Source organism: Musca domestica, unplaced genomic scaffold (assembly GCF_030504385.1).
Source record: "Musca domestica strain aabys unplaced genomic scaffold, Musca_domestica.polishedcontigs.V.1.1 8, whole genome shotgun sequence".
Taxonomy (NCBI): Eukaryota; Metazoa; Arthropoda; class Insecta; order Diptera; family Muscidae; genus Musca; species Musca domestica.
Window position 1 is genome coordinate 1,301,769 of NW_026712409.1, and position 25,605 is coordinate 1,327,373.

General features: G+C 37.9%; 1 protein-coding gene across 2 annotated transcripts in view; it reads right to left on the minus strand.

Annotated features, from left to right (window-relative positions):
- Positions 1 to 25,605, minus strand: part of LOC101887205 (Krueppel-like factor luna) — a 231,971-nt gene that overhangs the window by 2,661 nt on the left and 203,705 nt on the right. For both annotated transcript variants that reach the window (XM_059130775.1, XM_011297824.3), the window contains 2 exons: positions 7,744 to 9,043; positions 7,297 to 7,557 (listed from right to left, as the gene is read on the minus strand). In XM_059130775.1, the coding sequence (XP_058986758.1) occupies positions 7,297 to 7,557; positions 7,744 to 9,043 (1,561 nt within the window). The remainder of the gene's footprint in view (positions 1 to 7,296; positions 7,558 to 7,743; positions 9,044 to 25,605) is intronic.

A 25,605-nucleotide genomic window follows, 5' to 3' on the forward strand; every position in this document is an offset into this window, starting at 1 on the left:
ATTTTGAATGATTTTTCGAAGGCACTAAACTTGGATTTTTGAAAGTATTTTTCAAGGATTATTGGAGCCACTAAACGCGAATTTTGTAAATAATATTTTGCAAGGGCTATTGGGACGAATAAACGGAGAATTCTAAAATATTTTTTTAATGACTTTTCGAAGGACTAGATCTGGATTTTTCAAATATATTTTGAAGGACTATCGGAGCCACTGAACGTTGATTTTTAAAAATAATTTTCAAGGGACTATTCTTGCCGCTAAAGGTGGATTTTTAGAAAATATTTTTCAAAGGACTACTGTAGCCACTAAACGTGTATTTTTAAAAATAATTTTCAAGGGACTATTTGAGCTACTAAATGTGAATTTTTAAAAAAATATTTTCAAAGGACTATTGTTGCCGCTAAACGTGGATTTTTAAGAAATATTTTTAAAAGAACTACTGGAGCCACTAAATGTGGATTTTTAGAAAATAATTTTCAAGGACTATTTCAAAGGACTATTGTTGCCACTAAACGTGGACTTTTAGAAAATATTTTTCAAAACGACTACTGGAGGCACTAAAAGGGGATTTTTAAAAATAGTTTTCAAGGACTATTTCAAAGGACTATTGTTGCCACTAAACGTGGATTTTTAGAAAATATTTTTCAAAGGACTATTTGAGCCAATCACCTTGGATTTTTAAATATCTTTTCGAAAATGAATTTCAGAAATCGTTTTAAAGGACTTTTCGACGGACTTTTGGAGCCACTTGAAGTGGAAATCGATTGTAGATATATATGTGAGCTATATCGAAATTTGAACCGATCAAATTTGGCAGAAATATTTCAGAGCTGTATCTGATGCTCGGTATCAAATATCATTGTTGTAAAATGCATATTACACATATGAGGGACCATAACACCAAATCAATTTTTACTAAATTTGATGAACTTGCATTTGGTCCGAATTCAATCGGATGTTACGAAATCCATCCTATCTGGAGGCACATTACATTGGCGCAGAATACAATTATTTAATTTGAATTATCAAACAACATTCTGTAAAAATTTGTGCAACAGCGATGCAAGCATCTACCACTGTTCGGCAGTTGTATTCCTGGTATTTCTTAGTAAATACCTTAATCCCTGATGAAAGGCAATGGGAATACTTTTTGTGTACACCAATCTCCAAGCAAAGTTAATTCCTAAACAAGAAATGTCTATGCTGAGCTGTTACAGGCATCAGCAAACAGAACTACCTGCAATGCTTCTTGTTAAATGACGTTTTCTATTCTTGTTGTTGTTGATTTATAGTTTCGTTTTTCTTTGCGAAACAAGTAACAGACTTTTAATTTGTTTTATTAAATGTTTGCTGTGCGAAAACTTGTTCAATTTATGCAGATGTAAGTGGCATTTCTTCTGTGCAATTTAATGAAATTGAAATTTATTGCGTAGCTGGACTGGCCTGAACAGGAGCTGCAACAACAGAATGAGATTTGTTTGCCAACCTAATGGGAGCTGATGGGATGGGAAATGTGTTTGAGAGAGTTTTTTCAATTTTATTTTAAAGTCGACTTGAAGTCATAGTTCCAGACCGAATGTTATGATATTGTTTGCTTTTGTGTGTGTGTGCGTGAGCGTTTTGATGCTACTTTCGATAATGCAAATAATTTGTAAAGGACCATTAAAAATTATCCTTCCTTTGATTCATTTTTGAATTCCTCAACCACTTGTCCGTTAAATAGGGCTGTTGAGGGGGAAGGGTGGGTGGTTTGTGGGTTGTTGTGGTCTGTACTTGAGTTGTTCACCACCCTCCCCCAGGCTGGCTGAAACCCTTTTGCCCAGGGCCAAGCTGGGGAAATACAAGCACTTTAAGATATTTTGTAATTGGTTAAAGGGTAATTAAAAACTTTTTAATGGCCACCAGAAAGCGGAACAGCACAAGCATTTTAATTTCGCTCGTCGAAAAAAAAGCGAAAACACAAAAAGAACACAAAACAAAAGTATAAATTGATTTCATTTGCGACTTTGTCAAGCTGAACTAATAGAAGCAAAATTAAAAATTCCTTTTAATCTTTGTGCAAAATAGGCGACAAACGGCGGCAAACAATAAAACTTTGCATTCTCCCCAGGCCAAGTATCGTTGCTGTAATGCCTTACAAATGACAGCAGGGATTAAATATTTAAAAGAATGTCATTGCCAACGTTCCTGTCACTTCTGGGGGGCATTGGGACAGTTGCGGGAGGGGACACATTTTGAATATTAAATTTTTAAAGTTCTTCATGTATTGATCTCTTTAAGAAGAATACGAAATGTTCTTAAGGCGCCAACTAATGACTTTATGCATAGGAATAAATTCTTATGGGGGGTATTAACGAAGATTCAATACTTTTCTTCCTGCATCATAGTTCTCCTTTGATTTTTATGGAAAACCCAGCTAAACTTAAATCTGCAATTCTTCAATATTAAAACCCTGTTTTTCTGGCCAACATACATTTGCCAAACAAACTGCATTGCAAACATTTCTATAGAATATCCTAATGGCTACCGAACGATTTTATGCTTAGTTAAAAATTTACATGCTCTGCAACAAAAAAGCATACCTACACGCACAAACATGTTGGATATTGATAATTCTCAACTTTGTGTGCATCCGCTTTGCTTATTGATGGATAAAAAAATGCATCAAGTTTGAACATGAAAAATGATATGATGGCTAGATAAATTGCTGAATATTTCTCAAAGCAGGAAGCAAAGACAAATTCACAGGTCAACGCTATTGCTACTGCTCTACAACACCAACAAAAAAAACTTGAGCTATTATATTGTTGTTCTCTGTCGGTCGATGAGTTGAGAGCTCGTTAAGGATGTCAAAGGGAAACCTGTACAACACACACTTGTATGTGTGGAGATGCATCACAGTATTTGTGTGTGTGTGTGTAATCCACTACTGATGCATCATCATCATCATGTTGCTCTAACTGTTGAGGTTTTATCTACAACTTAAGCCATAAATTACCTTCGATCGGTTATTTACTACGTTCACATCCGCCTGAAAAGAAAATCCTCGTCGTCATCCTGGCAGTAGTCGTTTATTAAAAACGTCTGCATAGACATTTAATGTGTGGCAAACGAGCATGAATTAGTAGTTCCCATCTTGTATCTGTTTCCGAGCATGTCTATCGAGCTGTTCTATCGCAGCCATGGCGGTTGCAGAAACCAAAGGCCTTAATTGTGGTGTGAGTGTTGTTGCATTCTTTTTTCTTTTTTTTTTGAAGGAAGTCCTTGTTATTGTTGGCAGAGTTGTCGGGGCACAGTTTATTAGAGAGGGGAAGAGGCTACATTTCTAACAACAATAACAACAACAAACCATGATTATGTGGGTCGATTTTAGTTTGTCGCCATTTTTATGTGCGTGTCTGATTTTGACTTTCTCCTTAAACGAGGCACACACACATACACAAATTTATTACAGATAAGTACATACATATACATTCTTGTGTATGTACAAGTGTGTGTATATGTTGGTTCATTTCCGAATTTTGGCTTTTACTGAGATTTTTTTTTTTGTTCTTCCCTGATTCTATCGTCTACACTAGTTTACTCAATTCTGTTTTATATTTTCGGTTATTTTATGGGTTTAACCTCATTCCGGTTTCCTTCTCTTCAGCTATTTTATTTGCCAACGCCATTGCTTGGCAGACATATTCGAAACCTTTGAAAAAATCACCAAAATTGCAAAAGCCAAGAAAACGATAAAAAGAACAACAACAACTAAACCACTAAAAATTGACCTCGTTTCAATCAGGAAAGCAACATCAAACTGTTCGAATATAAACTATTGCGAAAACAACGGGAAATCCGACAAAGAATATCTGTATGTATGAATGTATGTGTATGCTGCTACGTGTCCGTGTTTCAAATGTTACCTTTTTTCGAGATTTTTGTTGCGGAGGAAATTCAGAAAATATATTGTGTGGTAATTAAAAGAGTCAAGAGATAACAAATTGCGACATTATAAAAAATTTCAGTGCCTGTGTATTACCGCCATATGCCTGGATGTGTTGAGGGTCCTTAAAGTGTCGCTTCAATTGCACCGATGTTTTATTAAGCACTGAGAGGAAACAGTAACAGTATGTTGTCAGGTTCATTTTTGATTCTAGGGACAAGGCGGTTTTTACAGGCCATTTTAAATATTTTTTTTTTCAATCAAAACATGTCGAACCCAGTACCTCTTTAATGGGAGTATATATTTTTTTTAATGCCAGTGGGTGATTCCTAGTATAGTTTTAAGTCAATTTCCGAACAAATGCCTTCTTCCTTCTGGCTTATTTCTATAGATGCAAATGGTCCTTGGAAAATGCTAGTTTCGTAGGCGGTACAAATTGCTGTCGCATCAAATAACCAATCAATTAATTTAATTAGCATTTTTGGTTAAACGACAGATATCAGCTAAGATCCCATTTAAAATTCACTTAACAAACAGCCTGAAGACACCATAAACAATGGTATTAGGGCTCGGTGTTGGAGTGTAATTTAATATTTAACAAACAATAACCTATTAACATAATTCAAGGATATAAATAACAAGGACAATGGGAAAGGTTGTGGTCCAATAACTCGTAGTTAATCAAGCGAAGCAAACAAACCAACAAATACTGCCACAAATACAGGGCGGCATAGGAAAACTTTTGACAATTAAAAGGCTTTGAACAATTTAACACCTTTCCGTTCAACGTCATCCATTAAAGCGCCTTTGACAGGATTTGTCCGACCGTCACGTCATAACAACAACTGGGAGGGGCAACTTCTAATATTAGGATAGGTTGTGGTTTTGATTTGCCGGTACATACTTTATGCAAACAAATTTGGTTTAGAATGTACCTTTAGTGGCTTTGGATAAATAAATTTTCGATATTAATTGATGGTTGCGACCATAGGGCTTTATACTGAGGAAAATATGGATAATGACTTTTTGAACGGAAAATATATATATCGAAAACAACGATGGGAAATCAGAGACCTGTAAGCTACATTCCGTACGCAATAAGGAGTAACTCTTTTTTGATAGCCAGGTGATAATTTATGGCAGTCAATTATTCAATTCCATAACAGTTGCCCATTTCATTCATATAACCATAAAAGCCTCAGCTTTCAGTTTCTAAATGTAAACACAAATAAGAACATTTCAACCTGGATATGTAGTTTTTCTGGTAGCTAATACACATGGAGACGGTTAACCAGGTAACCACCAGGCAGCTGCTATTCACTCTCGTACTAATATGTTGATAGTGTTGTAATGTGACAAAAAGTTAATCCTCTCTCTCTCTCGGGGAATATATTTTTAGAAAAAAATTACAAAAGCTTTAAATCCAATGAAAGCCACACAAAAAGACGGCGTCAAAAATTTGTCATTCCTGTTTCTCCTAATTTATGCTATACGCGCTGCACTGCCCTGCCTAGAGACAGCTTATCTCATAGCGAAAATCTTGCAACGCGACCTTTAGCAATAGGCAAAATAACAGTCAGACCAACCGACAGACAGTAGAGTAGAAAAAGAGATTTACTAAAGTGAACATTGTCTCGAGACAACCAAAAACAAATGTGTTTGACGTTGTAGAAGATTTTCGCTGTGTTTGTATGTGTGTGAGCACTCGCCTTTAAAGCACTGGCAAAGGCACACAGATTTGCCAGAAGAATAGGGAGTAAAGAATATCCCCAAATTATAATAAATGTGTCTTAAATCTGAGTGACATTTGCGTGATTTGGCGAATTTACGTTTCCGCTGCTATTCTTAGACCAGATCTCACACACACACACACACAGACTCTATTACATTCCAACAATCATTTCTCTCATGCTCTTCCATTTGCTTGCTATGTGAATGAAGAGATTAGGTTTGAGGCAGAAACTTCATTCCACAAATTTCGCCAGAAGCCTTTTCTCTGTCACATATTGCAACAAACACAGACCGGAACAAGGGGGGGCTGCTGTCAAAATACTCGCCGAAAAGAGAAAGGAATAACGAGAAAAATAAAAACTTACATTTTATGTAAAAGAGAATATTCTTGCAATTTTTTCAAATGAATTTATGGCCAGAGGGCCATTTGCCAGATTCTGTTTTAGGCGGAAGGGGAAAACACAAAATAGGCCGCAGCTTTTTTGCTTCCTGACGTATCGCGCAGCAGTACCAACTTGTTTCTTTTATGTGGATTTGAGTTTGTGTGAATGCGTAAATCAGACAAGTATTGAAATGCGAAAAGGAAACGAAACGGAATCGTTTGTATTTTTGTCACAAAAATTATGAAAAATATTGTTATCTCTGGAGGATTCGCTGGGGAGAGAAATGAGACACAATTAGGAAATGGTTTTACAAAGCCACAGGCACGTTAACAGGAAACCCAAGAGAGACAGTCCCAATGTGAAATACCTCCATTCAAATTATTATAGCGGTGTGATCGGAACTGTGGAAATTCAAAATTCGAATAAAACTGATCAGCGCTGTAATCTTATGGGTAATGAAAAACACATGTTGTTGCCTGTAAATGTTAAAAGAGAGAGTTCTCATCAAACGTGGCGGTATAAATGAGAGTAGAAAATACGTCTATCGAATTCAACAGAACCATAGACTAATGCAAATGGAGATGAAGAAATGCTCTCACAGTATTTCTCTGAAAAAAAAAGTCGGATCACCAAATTTTGTCTATATCGTTTCAGGGGTATGAGTGAAAATATTGAAGTCACTCAATTCTTAATTGTTAAAAATATCATGAACTCTAGGATGCTTGTCCGATGCAAATCGTTCCATAATAAAAGAAAAGTGAAAATTCCGGAATTCTTGAAAAATGATTAAATGTTTTTTTCGAAGTCGAGGGGGTCGACAGCGTTAACCAGCATGCTGACTATCGAAAAAAAGGCTGAGAGCCTCCTGGATCAAAATACAAGACTAACTTTTCGTTGTCTATATACACAACCGTTAGTCTATGACACAACCTTCCTAAAGACGTAAGTTTAACAGACATGTGTATGAATCCATTCAGTTATGTCATTAATTATCGCGCCCCTCTATCCAGTCTGTTAAATAAAACCATTCATTTTTCCACAATAAATATTTTCCATATATAAATTATTATAATTGTGTGCTTGTGTGTGTGTGGAAACACTCTACAATACGCGTGTGTTTGAGTGGTTGGTTCTTTATCGACATTGTTTTAGAAGGCCTAAATCGAATAATTGTTGAATGACAAGTGGCGGGGGTGGGAGGACAAGTTCTACAAATAAAACAAATACATTGCTGGCTGCCAGCAGCACACTTACCGGTATGGGTCCTTTGGTGAGCCTTTAAGTGCGAACTTTTTGTGTAGACTTTCTTGCAACCCAAAAACTGACACTTGTGTATCCGGCGTTTGGCGTCAGGACTGTGCTCATGTTGTAATAGGATTTGCTGTTGTTGTTGTTGCTGCTGCTGTTGTTGTTCCGGTTGATGATGCTGTTGTGGTTGCTGCTGATGTGAGGCTGTTTGTTGCTGTTGTTGGAGGTGATTTTGCTGTTGCTGACGTTGATGAGGTTTTGTGGTCACTGTAATCAGAACAAAAGCAGAAAAATAAAAATAAATTAACTTGTGCGATTGATAAGGACGACGAACAGTCAACGGGTTGACGGGTGAGTCAACACACACAGATACACACACACTCTGTGAGTAATCAACTAAGTTGTGAGTCAACCAATATTCTCCTCTCTCTTATTGTCATTCATTCAACTTACATGCGGTCACTTGAGGATTCTGCAATTGGGTGCCCCTCTGGGTAATCTGTGCTGCCGTCAAGCCATTAACGTTCCCCACGGCCGATACATTGCCATTGGATGCTGCTGCAGCAGCTGCGGCTGCCGCCGCTTGGGCTGTGTTGAGGAGGGCAGCAGTGGCCGCCGACAGTGTCCCACTGTTGCCAGCCTGCATTTGGATGACCCGGGCCAGGCTGATGCCACCGCTCTTTTGTCCGTTACTCGTTGTCAGGCGGACAATGGTGCTGCGTGGAATGTTGCTGGTGTTCGGAGTGGCTGTGTTGCTGCTGTTGGTGGCCAGCTGGGTACTGACTGCTTGCGTATCGGTATTGGCAGCGCTACTCGATGTCTGCATGGCCAAATGGTGGTGGGCGGCGGCAGTTGACTGCTGCGGCGTAGAGTTGGAGTTCGTTTGAGGTTGTTGCTTCTGTTTCTGTTGTTGCTGCTGCTGCTGTTGGTGTTGTTGTTGTACGTTGTGTGACTGCTGTTGCGGCTGCTGTTGTAGCAAAGGAACTGTAGTGCTTGCAGTGGGATTCGAAGGAAAACGTAAGATGGCAGTTGTAGGTGGCACATGGGTTTGTTGTTGTTGCGATGACTGCTGCTGGCGCTGCTGCTTCTGTTGCTGTTGTATGAGAGCGGCTAGCTCACTGGCGTCAATTTGAGCAGTTTGGCAGCTGGTTGATGAAATATTCGTGCGTATCGATTCCGGAGATGAGGGCGGTGTCAGGGTGGGTAGGGCGTAATCGTGATTGTTGTGATGACTGGCACTTTGAGGACTTAGATTGCCGCCGTGTTTGGTCGCCAACACCCGGAGTTTGATAGCCTTTTCCGTTAGCGGGCACTGCTGTGTTACAGCGGTGGTAGTGGTGGTGGTGAGAGTGGAGCTCGTACTACTCACCATTTGACTCGTGCTCAAAGCTTGCAACGCAGATTGTGTCAATTCAGTGGATGGCGGTAGCCGGCCCAACATCATCTTGTTGTCTTCGCCATTGTCGGAATTCAAAGCCTCATCTTCGTCATCATCATCGATGCGTTCTTTCTTAACCACCACCGAGCAACTCAGCGACTGCGAGCCCGCACTGTCCCACGAAATGCCCGAACAGTGCGACGACACCGAGGATGTGGTTGAGATGGAGTCCAAATGCTGTTCCTTTATCTTGAGCTCCTCCAGGATGCGAGCAGGTGCCGAGAATATTTCCCATGAATCAATCTCGCTGTGTAATTTGTTGTATGACTGCAGTTTGGGTTCATCACGCAGATAACGGCCCAGTTCATAGCAAGTCTAAAAGAGAAAAGGCAAAGAACCGTTAGCGGAATGCGGTGAAATGAGCTTTAGTATTTCATAAATTTAAATGGCTGTCACTTTTATGGTCTTTTTAATTTCATTTATGGCTCATGAAGTTATCTGCCTGTGGCCAACATAATTAACAAGAAATTATGGCTACGGGAGTTGGCCATTTGGCCTTGTTTTATTTATGTCTCTTTGCGAAATGTAGAGCTCCTTCTTCTCTCCCCCTTCCCCCAAAAGTATATCTAATTCAATTTCAATTTGTACGCCACGTTGGCTACACTCCCCCAAACTGTCATAAATAATCCCCTTGCACCTACTGCCACCCCCATCCCCCATTTGCAATAACTTTTAAGTAAATTGTATAATTTCTATGCTCCAGCAGAAGTTGTGGAGAGAAATACATTCACTTCGTGATTTGTATTAAAACAGCTCTCATTGAAGTTTACGATTTTGTTTTGGTTTAAATTTATTGTTTTGAAGTTGTTGTTGCTGTTGGCAAGTGAAGGTGAGCAGCATCAGTTGCGTTCGCTGGCCAGTCTCCGTCCGGTTTGTTCCAGGGCGCTGTGGCATGGCTGTCTGCACATCCATCCAGCTGTCCATCTCGTGTTTGGCGTGATATTAATGTGCCAACGTGCAAAATCATAAATTCAAAATAGTGATATTTTATGAATGCAATTAATTTGAGTTATTTATGCAGAAAATTATTTTGCTTCCCCAGTAAGTTCGAAAGAATATACATTCGTATTTGAGTTTGTAAAGAAGGCAAATTTTGAGATTTTTAACAGGTGTGTGAGATGAAAAGTTAAATTAGCCATTGTCAAAACTTTTCCATTTATTCGGCGATGAATTTCTTTCAGTGCACGCGATTAAGGCGACAATACCAATCATGGGTTCAGTTGACATCGTATCATGTTGACGTTTACGTCATAAAGCCCAAAAACAGGAATTTCGTGTGTCCTGTTTACATTTGGTGCATTGCCACTGCCATTGCCATGGTTCAGCTTGTTTGTGTAACAGCCTTCTCGATGGTATTATCATGTAAACCTCAAACAAACACGCATGCATACCCATACACACAGGCAAACACACACACACACTACTGCGTGGTGCTTATGCAGACGTGAATAATGAGACAAATGACTCCATATCCCACTTCCACACGGCTGGTGTTGTTTGTGCTCAGCTAACAACCAGGCGGTGGGATGTGAGATTTGGGAAAAATTATTGGATTTTGCAGACCCAGAACAAACACTCACACACACGCAAACGTGTGACAAGTGTTAGGCCTCCATGCCAAGTGCACAATGCACAACGGGTGCATACTAAATTAGCACTCTCAACGAAAAGTTGTTTACAAAACGTTTGCCACGAGACGATCAGGTCGCGTCAGTAATTTTAAATAGAAACTGTACTTAAGGCGTAACTAAAATGGCAATTAAAAATGAGACGAAAAATGTTGAGGGATAACATTTCAATGGAATCTTGTCATGAATCAACCCGGCTCAAGGAAGGAATTCTTCGCCTGCACAAAAGAAAGTACCTTTACCAAACCAAATCAAATATGAGCATTCATCAACTCTAAAGTTGATGACGAGTGCAAAAAATCAAAATTTATGTATATTTTTTGTTTTAATAACAATTGCAGTTATTTAGAAAATAGTTCTTCCTTAAATTATCGTTTTGCGATTTTGCTCACCTCTGATTTAAATGTTGTACAAACAAAAGCGCCAGGAATGCCCAACTCTTTTAAACTCTTTACAAAGTCAAGATTAAAAAGCAAAAAAGAAAAAACATTTTAATTGTTTTACAAATTATATAATTGAATTCGATTTTTTTCTCAGTATTTTTTTTCGATAATTGTGATAAATTATGACAAATGTGATATTAAAATCTTAAATGATTTTTTCTCTATCTGATGCTCAGCTGTATAATAGGTATTTTAAAATTTATTGCACTCAGACCAATACTAGTTACAAATCGTGCCTTCCCATTGGGATTTTCTCTCTTGTGGAACATGCCGAAACGTGAGGTTGGGAAGTACTTCTGCTTTCTTTCCATTATCCCTCAATAAACATCGGAATTACTTTATTCGAAACAAAACATTTAAGAAATTGGCGGAAATTTAAGTGATTTTGTGAAATTTCCTACACCTAATGTACAATTTTGTGTTGTTGTATTTTTTGTCGTTGTTGTTGTGTGCAACACCACCACTCAGCAACTTGCCGCCACATTGAAACATATTTAATATAAAGCAAAACAAATATTTACTTTTGGTCTGATGGATGGACGGACAGACAGACGGGTGGACGGTTGGTTGGTTGGAAAAGCGATACATTGCCATGGTGTGTTGGTTTGGGGGGAAAAGCCTTTCTGTGGAGAGTGTGCTAGTCATTGAATGTGTCCGTGTGAGTGTGTAGTTGTTGTGTGTGTGAGTGTTTTTATAAATATGAAGTATGTCTGGCAATGTTTACTTTTGTGTTTAATAACAATTTAAATTTTAATCGTTTTCCATTTTAAATTAATTGCTTTTAAGCTCTTATCTCACGTAGCGAGAGAAAGAGAGAGAGCGAGCGAACAATTACCCCGGCGGCTTTGGCAAGAATCATTTATAGAGAAAGAAAGGAAAAATTATTGCATATTCTAAGGGGCAATGAATGGCCAGCCAAATGATTTATGATATTGAGAATAACAACAAAAACACTACTAAATATGATTGTATAACTAAATGGAAAATAAATACACCCATACCTCTACACACACACGCTCACATGCTTTGTTTGACAACGACCATAAACCGCACTCAATATATGTGCCTGTGTGTGTGTAGATGTGTAGGCTGATTTGGGGGCAACTAACTGTCAGTGGCATAATAAGTTTATGAACTTCACAGACAATAATACATTGTTAGCACTTTGCAAGAGGCCCCCACCCATTCGCCCTCCAACTTAAGAACCCAATAGATAAGATGATGATTGGTTGCTTTGATTCCATCTCTTGTTCTTTGTTTCTTTCGAACAATCCGACATACACAAGTGTAAATCTTCCCAATATGCGTCTGTAGAAGGATTCGCAGGAATGGTTATTTAAATGTGCGAGCGTGTGCGTAAACAATATATTGTGTATTTTTGCGTGTATGTATTCGAATGAATGTTTTTAAAACACTTTTATGGTTTTGAATTTCATTTCAGTTGAGGTTTCTGGTCTCTCCCACTCCGCCTCCGCTCCAACACGCTTCCTCTGTAGTTTTGTTCCTTGGCATCGCCGCAAATATACCAGCAGCAATAAATTATTTTGATAACTGTGAAAATAATTGGCTTTAAATCCTAACTGTATTCCATTCCATGCAATTTTTATCCTTTGCAGACGGAATATGAGTTAGATTGTATGGCTGACTGTGAGCAGAGACAGAGGAGGGCCACAAAGCAATGACCACACTTGTGATAAAAAAAAACAGGAACAAGTGTTTGAGTATGTGATGGAAATAAGATATAAAAACATAATCGCTTTCTCCTCTGCTTCCCCACGCCCGCCCTTGGCCTTCCAAGCCATACAGGAGCAGGATAAAAACGTATGCTGTCTTAAAAAGGATTTATGTAGTGATTTATGATTTGATATTTTGATTTACATTTTCCATTAAAGGAAATAAAATTATTATTTCTCTGAATGGGGTTCTCCTTGGCAGGAGTGAGGTGACGTTCGAAAATAAGCATTTCTTCTGGACACAACGTTATTGCCATAAATGACTTTTGAGGACCGCTTTCTGATTGTAAGCATATAGAAATATTGAATTGTAATGTCTGCACAAAATGAAATGAAAAGAAAAAAGAACAGCCAAAGAAAAAGGAACGCATAAATTAAATTTGCCATTGTGCTTTCGACGAACAGTGGAACGAAAATGTCAATGGGAATTGGCTTTGTTTTCATGTTCGGATAACAAACCAACAATGGTTCCATAGAATGGAATGGTTCCTAGAAATGCAAAATACTTGACATGGATTCCGTTCCGTCATTGGATAGTTGGACATGATTGTTTAACTTTTCAAAGAAGCTTTTTTTTGGAAAAATTTACCACGGAGCCATGTTACAGTTGTTCAGATATTTCCTGGGCATGTAGGTGGATGTAAAAATAATTATGTTTCTCTTTGTGCGTGTGTGTTTGTGTGGCAAGCGATCAAAATAAAATCATTTGAATTTAACGGTAAATCATTTAAATGGTCTTTCAAAAAATAATAATTGTTTAACATAAATTTTGCACCAACACTCGCTCTGCTATCCTCGGAGCTATTTGCAGAGTTTTTATTTGTGTTTGTTCATGGTGTGCTATGGGGTATGCATGTGTGTATGCACCACCTCTCACATGTATCCAATGTATGACTTTAGCACATGTAGAGAGGGGGGGGGGGGGGGGAGAGTAGGTTTACTTCTTTGCCGTTGTCATGAAATGAATATGTTGTTTATGTCTGCGTGTGTGTGTGTGAGAGAGACGCAGAGAGAGGGAGCTCGTAAAAAACTCTAGACAAAATATGGAGTTGGACGTGATGCATCAGCAGAACCATTTCATTTTGGCGTATGATTAATGGTCGCCAGTACACATTTTGTTTCGCCAAAGCACCATTCGTCCTGCGGACGCTGTATCATTATATCAGCGAAATCTACACAATCTACCAAGACGTCCAGAATTTGGCGAACGTAAACAATAATAAATGGTTGGTGACTATGTGTAACAGAATACAGTTGTTGATTAGCCACAAGCGAAAAGATTACTTTTTCCTGTGAAAGACAATAGCTGGGCGAGATATTAAACTTTAGACTCGGGTTTTTTGTCTTGTTGGTATTTTAGATAGTTTGGAGTTTGGTGGAGGGGTATCCATACACCATTCCTCTGAGTGAGTGCTTCCTTAGCTATAGCATTAAATTTTTAAAATCATTTTCTTAAATAACATCATAAATTTAATTTAAAAATTATTATTATATTATTTTAGAAGGAATATTTCTGAGTTTTTCTTAAGTTGTCTAAATTCACAAAACTTCACAGCCCATGGGACGTTACATTTGTGTCAGCGATATCTCATAGTTGAAAAATAGTTGAAATTGAATTAAAAAACACGATAATTGTTATTTTTAATAAAATTGAATTGTAAAGAAACAACAGTGGTATCAGTTGGTGGGTATTCAGGTGGAAATTATCAAAGGAAACCTTGGACCCTTAAAGATCCAGGGAAATGCACCGCCAAAGGCCTTGTGGCAGAATTAATATTATTTTCAGATACAAGTTTTTTAAAAACTCAAAGGCTGCTCTGAACTCTTATCTTCTTCATCATTGAAAAACCAAACGATTTGACAGAACCTTAAAAAATACAGAATATGTTTGCTATGTAGAAATCTCTTCTTATTTGGCTTGAATATAAGAATTTCAATAACAGAAAAGATATTAAAAACATGAACAATTCCATCCGTTGAGGTTTTAAAAAAATTAAAAAAACAAGGCCCTCCCAGCCAAAAATTTGAAAATAAAAAAACAAGGGCCCTACTAGCCAAAAATTTGAAATGTAAAAACTGGCAGAAATTTGAGTTTCAAGGGCTGCAGAGGACAAAGTGGAAAGTGGGTTCTAAAAACAAAACTAATACTTTTTTCCCATTAATAGACTTAAAATCTTCCAATTATGGCTTTGTGAGTAGTTCTGATTCCCGAAAATTGGTTATAAAATTACTTATTTTATAACGGGACTTTTTGTCGAAAAATACATAATTATATTTTCCAAGCCTTCCGAAACAAATAAAAGGTCATTTTCACTGCAGATAAAGTAAAGTTGCCGATTTTTGAAACGATAAAAATACACTAAAAACTTTTTACTCGTGATTTGGCGGAGTTTAAGTGGTATTTATAGATCTCAAAAAAATTAAGTAAAATTGCCGATTTTTGAAACTCGAAAAAGCCCTAAAAAATCATGTAATTCGTGATTTGGCGGAGTTTAGGTGGTATTTATAGATCTCAAAAATCGCTGTTGACAGATGTGTCCCGGTCAAACGAAGCTTTAAAATGTGAATTTTTCAGAGAGACTTATTATTTGTTCTGTTTATTCGACTTCCAATAATACGTATCGACACTTGGGAACCCACTTTGTTTTGGTAAAATTGCTTCCGATACGACAACACATTCAACCCCAAGCCAATAAGGATTTTCATGGAAAACATGCTTAGCTTGATTTTCGAAAATTGAATCCCACCACAGGGTAAAACATTCATATGTAGATGTTTACACTTGTAAGGCCGCACCGGAGGAGCATGCATCTCGAAATGAAAGCCTTTCAAAATTGTTGCTAATTAATACGAAACATTTTTCAATTCCCTTTGATGTAATAGTTTATCACCATGTTTTACATTGGAATGTACTAATCTCCAGTGAATACAATGCTTGGTTTAAAGGAGCAAGGAGCAATGTCTTCGTCTCCTGGCTCAGCATCCTTGAAAATGCTAATAATGTTGTTCTTGTAATATGCCTCTAATTAAGTTATTTAATCAATTTTGCTTGTGTAGCAAGCGGTTTGTGTGTGCTTGTGAGTACGTGTGTGTGTGTGTGAGTGCGAATATTCAATGCCAGCAGTTAATGAAATAGCAACAACGAAAGGATAATTTGTATTTACATTTGCAAATGGTTTCGGCATTAATGCGCCTTAATTAAAGTCAAGAACGTTGTTGGATGCTAAACAACGAATTAATTGTTACAAAATGTTAATAATTAAACTTAAACTCAAGGATTTGAATATTTTAGCCAAGCCAATGAATAATATAGTCGCTCCGTAATTGAAGTGTTTATGACAAGACCAGCAACGCTGCGTCGAAAGTAGTTGGGCGACATGGGGCTGTAATAAAGTCTGTACTTGGCGTATTTTCATTTGCGCTTATCAATATTTATTGACTCGTTGTCACATAATACGAGCGGGAACTTTCCACCAGAGGGTGGATAAACGGCCAAATAAGTTTGCAGACATACGTAAACATATCAGCCGAGAAATATTCCTTCTCACATCCCAATCTCGTCGTAATGTCCAAACAATACGACGGAGAACATGGAGAACAACAAGAGAAATAAAACTAAACTGAACTAAACTAAAAAGTAAAAGTTTTCTTTTAAATGTAATACAATTTATATTCATTGCTAAATGCCTTGACGCCTAAAGTAAGCCAAGCGTACAGGAACAAGAAAAAACAAGAAGTGACAAACATACTTTAATGGACCGAGCCAAAGACCAATAGTCCGGGATGTATCCTTAGATTGAATTTCCAGTAGAAAATGCCATATCTCGCTTAAACATAATTGTCGAAACTGTCACTGTGTGTGGACCTCTTACTCTTTTTCAGTGTGTATGTGTGTGTCTGTGTGTGAAGCTTAACAGCATAGAGAGGAAACTTTTTTGCCATTATTTCTTCCAGCCATGGTTATTACTTTAACATGACAACTGAGTGCGCGTTCGGACGTACAAACGAAGGGAGCTTATCCTTAAGTGCTAGCTGGCGTTTATCCCCTCCCTTACGCTTCACATATGTATAACACACACATACACACCAACATCTATTTTTCAAGCATTAAAAGGGAAATAATTTCCACAAAGTTTTTTTTTTTTTGCTTTGTTTTCTTCTTTGACACCATCTTAAATACAAGTAATGTTTACAATTCCTACAATTGGCCAGAATAAGAAAACTGTGCAGCAGGAATGTAGTTTCCACAGTTGCCTTGATTGTTGTTTATTACACTTCTGTCTTGTTGTTTCTTTCGGTTCTCCAACATTGTTTCTTGTGTCTCACTTCAAATGTAATTCAATTTTCAACTAAATTCATTTTGTCGTTTTTTTTTCTTCTTCTTCTTCTTTATTTTGTTTTGTTCAATCCAACTTTTTGCCAATCTGTGTGCCAACTTTGTTGTAGAAACACAAAAAAGTTCATTGCCAGCTATTCACCTCTCGAGGAGTCGTCCGGCACAGGTGCCATTGTCTTTGTTGTCCAACAATATTGTCTTAATACCAAACAACTTCTGCCGTTTCTCTAGGCCTGGCCTGAAAAGGCTTCTACCGTCGCTTGTGAAGTGAGTCATAATATTGTGCTAAGCGTTTAGAACAAATCACTTGGAAGCGACAGAAACCGGTTTCAGGCAACAGTCTTTTTGAGCAGAGTTTCCTTGACATGGTTTCAAATGGAAGAGAACAGTATTAAAGTATTTTGCACTTGTCTTCAAAATGAAAATATAAGTCGTGATAGACATTAGTGATACGACATTCGTTGTCCACTCGGTGGAGGAGCAATTATGGGTGAGAGGTGGGGAAGTGATTTTATTGGGTTTTACTACCCGTCAAATGATGGGGTTGACATTTGCTTTGTATTAAAGTTGGAAAACTATTGATGGTCACCCTATTCGATATTTCCGATAGGTGGCTTTTGAACATAAGTTCTAAAGTAACTTAAGGAAGAGAAATTCGGAAAACGGAAATGCAAAATTTTTTTTTTCAATGCAAATGCGTAGTTATTCACATAAATCTGTGAAACTCGTCTTATACTCTTCACCGTTAAATGTGTCTCCTCCGTTGTAAGACCTCGAAATATGCGACGGAGACCCCATAAAGTATATATATTATTGATCAGTATAAAATTCTTAGTCAATTTAGCAATGTCCGTCTGTCTGTCTGTTGAAATCACGATATAGTCCACATTATATGACGTAGAGTTTAGAAATTTGGCAAAATAGTTTGTATTGTGTTCTAGGATGGGTCCACGATATCCTATAAACCCCTGTAACAGTACATTTGGATTGATTGAAATCATTTCCTTGTCAAATCAACCTGTTACAAATTTTCATGAAACAAACTTGATATTCGAAGGAGAGAGAAAGGGAGAGATAGAGAGAGTCGAGATAAAGAAACACTCTTCTAACTTTAGGTTTTTTGATTTTAAAATAGGCCAAACATTGGCTTCAGAGTCTCATTCAAAAATATAAATTTTAAACAGCATATCCATTTGAGATTCACCAAAGGTATGCCACGGATCGAGATCTAATTTTGTGAACTTCTATTCGTGTGACACCTATTTCAACTGGTAGCCAAAAAAAATTAAAGTAAATACACATACATATGCATGTACATATATACACACATACAAATATGTTTGCATTACAGTTACGAACATATGAATTTCCATACATCTCCATTATTTCCATGTAATCAACGTCTAAATGAAATGTAATCTACAAATCCATTAAATTTATGGATCCCATGAAATATGTTTCTACTTTGTAATAGAAATCTAGCCTATTCCACAGCCCAAAGGAATTAACCCACCTAGCTACCCACCTAACTACCAGCCTACCTGAAGATTTAAATTTGATTTCAACCGTTCTTAATCAATTACACGAATGTCTTGGCCCAAATATTTTCAGTCCCAAAAGACGTTTCCGTTTACCAACATGTTGTTCCAACTAAAACTTCCCAATGTGTGTTCGGCGGTGGTCCTGCTGCTACTCACAATGAAAATGGCAACATAACGCGGAAACCTTTCTGCGTATATCACTCCAAATTCCCCAAGGAGTCATCTATGTTCCTGTAATTGTGTGCGTTTGAATCTGAACACTGCGCTAGGGAGGGGGGGTGGAGGAGGGCATAGAAACTGCTATAATAATAGTACACGTTGGAAATGTGCAAGAAATGATAATAAATGAAATTAGCATATTAGACAAGAAGAAAAATGGAAGGGACTCACTCCCTCACTCCCATTCATCCAACCGATCCACTCACTTACCCACCCACGAGATTGCACGCACCAAACTAATGGATATTGTTTGTTGCTGTGCTGTGCTGTGTTGCTGCTGTTGTATTTGTGTTTCGGATTCATTCAAACAACACATGTTTGGCTTCAGACCTATTAAGGCTCAGAGTTAAAGTTTTAATGTTTGGAAAAAAGCGCACGGGAGCAACAACGCGCTAAACAAAACAGTACACTCAATGCATACGACAATACAACGCGCTATGCGGCAACAAAAGAGATGATTAAATTTAATTACACACCAACATAATGTTCATATACATATGCACACACACACACACATGTGGATACATATTAAGACAGCAGCTTTACGCATGGGCCTCTGTGAGTGTAAAACAGACCAACTCCATTTTTCAGCAAATATTGGATTTTTTACAAAGTCTACATTGGAATGTGCTAAAATCAGACTAAGAATACAAATTTTAGTGCAGGTCTTTGCCAAACCCCAATATATGGAGATAAGTTGTTTTTGCGGCATACCCAGCCATTGCTTTAATGTGAATGTTTATGTATGACATTCACAAGGCAGAGGTATATTTTGCGAAACCGAAGAAGAACCTTTAAATGACGCACAAGAATATATAAGGAAAATAATTGAATTTTTTAATAATTTGATTAGTATTTCCCAGCAACCGCAAGAATGTGTACCCAAACGCACTCAAGGCAACGGTAAAAAAAAGTTTTTATAACCGAATTGGAAGATCTTTAAAAAATGAAAAATAATCGAAAACAATTTTGAGCTAAATTTAAAGGAAATCAAGAAAACGATGGTGTTGTTATTGTTTACTGAGTGGATTTTGAATATGGGACTTAACCCGATCTGCTTGAATCCAAGTGAATTATTATCAGGAAGTAGAAAAAAGTAGGCTATTTTCCAATGGGGTTGTAACATTATTTCTAAAGGCATTTCTTTGAGAAAAGTATATGGACTTCTTAGAAATTTTTAAAATAATAATAACATGTTGCCGTGGGGTTCTCGTATGGAGACCCAGTTTTCTATCTTTTTTTATCCAAGTAAATCCCGAATACGTGTAAAGTTCATTGCTACTTTTGTTTTCAGTTTTCTTTTTTCTCTCCTTTTTTTTAATCCACATTCAAATATTTAATGCTCATTTACAATTTCATTATGGATACATAACCAACCCACCAAACACATAACCATAGGATGTCTGTGCGTGTACGAGTTAGTGTAGTTGCGTTTCTATTCGCATCCTTGGCAGACAACGCGATAGAAGAAATAAAAAAGCGTCTTAAGCAGCTCAGCAGGATATTAATGAAATTATTGGCATTATCAACATCTCAGCTAACAACATTGTTGCCATGTGCATTGTATTGTGTGTCTGTAATGTGTGTGTGTGTGTTCTGGTGGTAGTGCGTGTGTCGATGTGTGCGTCTGCTTACAATTTAAATGGCTCACTAACTCAGTTAAGGTTATTGTTAAGCTATTATGGAATTCTCCGATCCAAATGCCACCATCGTTCAGCAATAATGAGGTAGCTTTGCTTGAGCAGTTAAAGAGCCGAAATAGCTCCCCATAGGAAAAAGGATTTTTATTAGCGCAATCCATGCACAGGATATTATGCTTTGCCAAAGACACAAGAAATACCATTACACCATGGGGAGCACATTAAGGAGTTAGATTACCTCCACATCGTTTTCTGCTCATCCCGATGTACAGTTTGCCATAGCTGGCAATTTCGCCAAGTCATTCCGACTTCGGTGTAGAAGAAGACTATTTAAAATCATGACCATCTAACTTTCCATTTCACTTGCCAATGGCTTCCGCCATCAACTTCACAAACTTCAATTAGTTTTATAGTTATTGCTTACTAGACTCCCGGCTTTGGCAACTTCCACCGCAGCAGTATTTTCTCTTGTTCTTGTTACGTTTGCTGCAACATATTGCGGTGATGTCCATGCTCAGAAGAACTTGGCCACACTACCGAACGAACGGGTGACTGGAAGACAATTTTTAATTAAATTTAATTTTTATTATTTCGAAAAAGTACAAAACAAAGAAATGGCCCGACTCGTTAGAACTTCTTACGAATGGACATTTCGCCAACATTGAGGCATAGAAATGGACCTCTTTCGATTTTTTATGGTTATGCTGCACTAACCGACCGCAAAGACTATAAAAGCCATAAGAGCAACATAATGTCATGCGGTTAGTCTGCCAGAGTTCTATGGAGATCAATGAAAACCAACAACAAAAAGCAAATAGTAGACTGTTTTCGAGTAAAATTAAAATTAAAAGAAAAAGAAAAACAAAAACTTCAAACCATAATTGCAGGAATGTGTCTCTGGCTAACCACTTAACTTCGATAATGAAAACCTGAATAATTCAACAAACAGTGGATCCTTGCCGATGCAAATAAAATTTCTAAATTTCAGCCGTAAATATGTAAATCTACTTCAAACCCCTAATTGGACACAGTAATTTGTTTGTCCAGCCCACTCCAACAAGTGAGGCCTGACATCCAGTCAATTTATTTATGCCACAATTCACGTGATTTGCATAAACATTGATTAGTTGCTGTTGTGTGCGGTGTCAAAATGAGCGATGGGAGTGGAAATGGTAATGAAGCCACCGGTGGCAAAACCAAAGTTAAAAGTAGGCTTCGCTCTAAAAATAACATCTCAACTTTGTTTTCCGAAATTGTAATGGAAAAACACACTTCGTTGTACTCTGTTTCCCAAATTGTGCTAGCCTAAACATGGACAGCGGCTAGTTGTCATCATCGAATGCTGATACTTTAAATCACATTAGGCCCAATTTCCAATGTCCTTTAGCTATCACCATTATCCTTCTTTGGGTGGTATCTGATTCAAGCTATGCACTTTAGCTGAGAGAACACCACAAACCATTGATATTAATTTTATACAACATTAAATGTCGACCATTCGAACCAAATTTCCGTCCAAGAACACCCTTCTCAGCGTCAATACATCCGTTTCTATTTTGGCATTCGAAGCCAGTAACAGCGGCGTTTTTAAAGTAAATCGAAAAATGCCATAACAGCTGGAATGAATGAAAGCGTAGAAAACGACCTCCGGATTCTTTCAGCCCACTTCTTAGGCAGTCCTGTACTGGCTGCCTTCAAGTTCTACAGGCCGAGTGAAGTGTAGCACTAAAGTAAACCAAAAGTAATGTAATATTCGGCATTAATTCCTCATTTAAATTCAGTAACGCGTACATGGCATTAGTTTGTATTAGCAGCAATATTTATTTCCCATTCTGCTTTTGCCCAGCTTCTTCTTGTTATTTTTGTTCTACTTGTGAATGCTTAGCTACCATTTTCACGTCACTCTACTTCTACGACTACTTCTTCGCCTGCCGTGTGGGTGTGTGTGTATATGTGTGTTTCACAAATTCTACTAAAACACATCAAGAGCATCACGCCAAGCAGAGGTAGCATCATCATCATCATCAGCTTCATCAACACTAGCACCCTAGACAACGAGAACTCATGAAATGAGGGTCGCATAGATGTTTCTTCCTTAAAAACTCCAGGAAAATGTGTTGGCTGGTCGCGCTGAGCATCCTCGTCTACATCGTCATCATCGTTATCATTATCTGCCAATGAATTTATGGTAATAGTGTTCCAATAGGCACAGTGACCCGAATTTAGAGAAGCCTATTTTTAAATAAATACTTATTTACTTCGAAAGGGAAAATCATGGTTCTGTTATGAATTGGAGAGCTCACTTTGACCTTCGAACCACTACTGCATTGAGAGAAAGAATTCCCACTCAAGTTGTGCCGAATCGCAACACTGTGCAAATGACAGCCTGCCACCGTTATATGCTTTATTGTTTACGCTTCGCTAAGCATTCAAGTGTTTTTCGATTACTTAAAAGCAAATTTAATGCATAGCAGGAACAAAAAGGAAGACGAGATAATTTGGCCACTTACGTTGCTTTCACAATCATATGGCCATATCCACCGCGGCAATGCCTCCCGTCCGCCCAGTGCTGGAAAGTGTCACAACATTTTAATTGGAAATATAATATTCAATTTACATTTTTATGCGCGTGTAAAACGTCAAGTGGAATAATTCATATTTGTCGATCTCCGCCAAGGGGTGGGTATTTATTGGAATTGCTTTTCTTTTTTTCATGGCTTTTCGGCCAAACTATTTCCACAAGGGCTTAGGCCAACAATTATTTTAATCTAAATTCGATGTTGGGATTAAGGACACAACAAAATGTATTAACATGAATTACATGAACTGCTTACAAATTGGGCTTTGAATAAGAATGCAGAAGGAAGCCGACGGACACGGGGACCCAAGGACCCCAGGACTCGGCCAAAAGTTATGTTTGTGGTTATTTTCATGATGACAACAATCAATACAAAGATACCCCGACCATGATGACAACAATCAATACAAAGATACCCCGACCAGAATTCGAGTTCCCTGCTTATGGGCAAGCACATTCGACAACATATCCCATACAGAAACAACAACAACAATACAGATTAGTCGACTAAGGAGTGGAAAAAAACGGTAGCTGTAGAAGTGGCGATTGAAAAGAAATGTAAAAGGGCTGAAGGAGAGAAGTGTGCCGTACAAACAAATATAGCCATGTAAAGCTTGTTTTGGGTCAATATCATAAGCCATGATAGTTGTTAACCACAAAATGATACAGCCAAACGCACACATCAACTCACTCATCGATTTGTAAGCAAAGGGCTTACCCACACATACACACACCCCGATATAGCATTTTGCTGAAGCAAAACTGTAGACCAGTGGGTTTCCGTGTGTGTGTGTTTGTGTTTGTGACAAAGGACAATGAAATGTAAACGGATTTAGGAAATTTTCAAATATTGACTATCTTGTCTGAATAGAACACAAACAACAACAACAACAAAAAATGGGAAGCAGCAAAAACGTTAGAAAACTTTTTCCTTTACGCCATGTAAAGTTCCAGCCAAATGACGTTAAAACCCCCGCTCCTCTCTCCTCAGGTACCAACCGGCCCAGATAATGGCAGCTATAACCTTCATTTATACTGGTTTTATTTGGGGCTTATGGCGATGATGCCTTTGTTGGACATGTGAGTTGCATTTGTAAGTGTACGGTAGTCGCACATGGATGCTTGGAGAGGGTGTGAGTTTGTGTATGTGTGTGAGCGACCGTATTCGGGGGTCCTTTTTGTTTTGTCATTTACGTGAATCCTCTTTAATGCGACCACAAAAAATTAGTTTTTATTGTCACTTTGTTTTTATTTTTGTTGGTGTTTGTTTGGATGGTTGGCTGGTTGGCAGGTTCGTTGGTTGGTTGATAGCTTGGCTATTGGCTTTTGAAATCAAACGAGCCCAAGCGCTGCCATCATCCATAGGAGAAATGAGTTTTCATTTTGTTGCCCTTTCCTCGTTTTGGCTGCTGGAAATTAAACAAAGCCATTTTCGGTATTTCTGTTTGTTATTTATTGTTCTGTAAGTGTTCGTTTGCGGAGGCCTTTCGGCAATGAGGAGGTTAAGGGGATAGGCTGTTAATGCCAAGTCATTTGTGGTCAGAGTTTAAGGGGTTTATCTCTTACAGCGTTGAGACCACGAAGATGTTAAACTGAAAATTGTTATACAAGATTACATGTGACAATGGCAAACTAATTGTACAATTACAACCTCGAAACGACCGACGGATCGACCGACCAACTGCCACCGACCGTATGCTGGCTGTTAGATTTAAATTGCAAACAAAGGAAAGGAACTTTAATTGAAATAATCTGGTTTTCTAATTACGGAGAGTGATTACGACGTTACAGGTTGCTCAAAATGTCACAGTAAATGTTATCTGAGAGCAATCGCTATGCAGGTAGCTTGGTTACAAACAATACCTGAACGAAGATGAAATAGTATTTGCTGCGAAAATGAAGTCCCCAGAGGATACGGATGCAGATTGTGCAGGAGAAAGTAATTGGTTCGGATGCAACAACGAGATGAATGTTTATGAAAACGCTTCCTGCCTGAAATTCATGTAGATTTATGCGTGATGTAAGAGTTCAGTGCAGTAAGCTGCAGTGGATTCACAAAGATGGGTGCTTTACACAGAGACAAATATTTGATGATAAAAAGACAAATATTTGACGATAAAAATTATGAACACTAAGCATATCCTGAACTACGACGTTTCCTTTTTGTCGTGTACAACCACCACAAGGTGTTAGCTAAATCATTGAAGTCATTGTGTAAGTAATTGCATAGTCGTAAAAGCAATCCAATATTGGATTTTTTAAAAGTTCCATTTCCTTTTGTTGAGCCATTTGACCCAAATGTTTGGTATCTCATCATTGGGTGATTGGTATTTGGGAAACCTAGATTTTTAACTAGTTTTCGTAAATAAACAATTTAAAGCATTCGCCAATCTCACAAGCCATGACAAAGCGGATGGAAGAAAAACAAACTCTCTCTCTCACACACACAGACACAGAGATAAAACTTTTTTCTTTGGCAGATTTACCGCAATGTCTAAACAAACTTCGTCTCATTTATAATTCATGACGCACTCCAGCAGTCACACACCGAAAAGGAACCAACAACTACACACACACACACACGACTATATATAGCCAACCTGTCAAATAAAAATCTGAGAATATAGCCAAGATTTAAATTAAAAGACATGTCAGCTGCCGAGAAGTACGTGTGTTTGTATTGCGAACGGCCTTACGACCCGAATGTCCCATCCTGTCGTAATTAATGAATTGGCTCTCCTTTTTTAAGGGCTTCACTG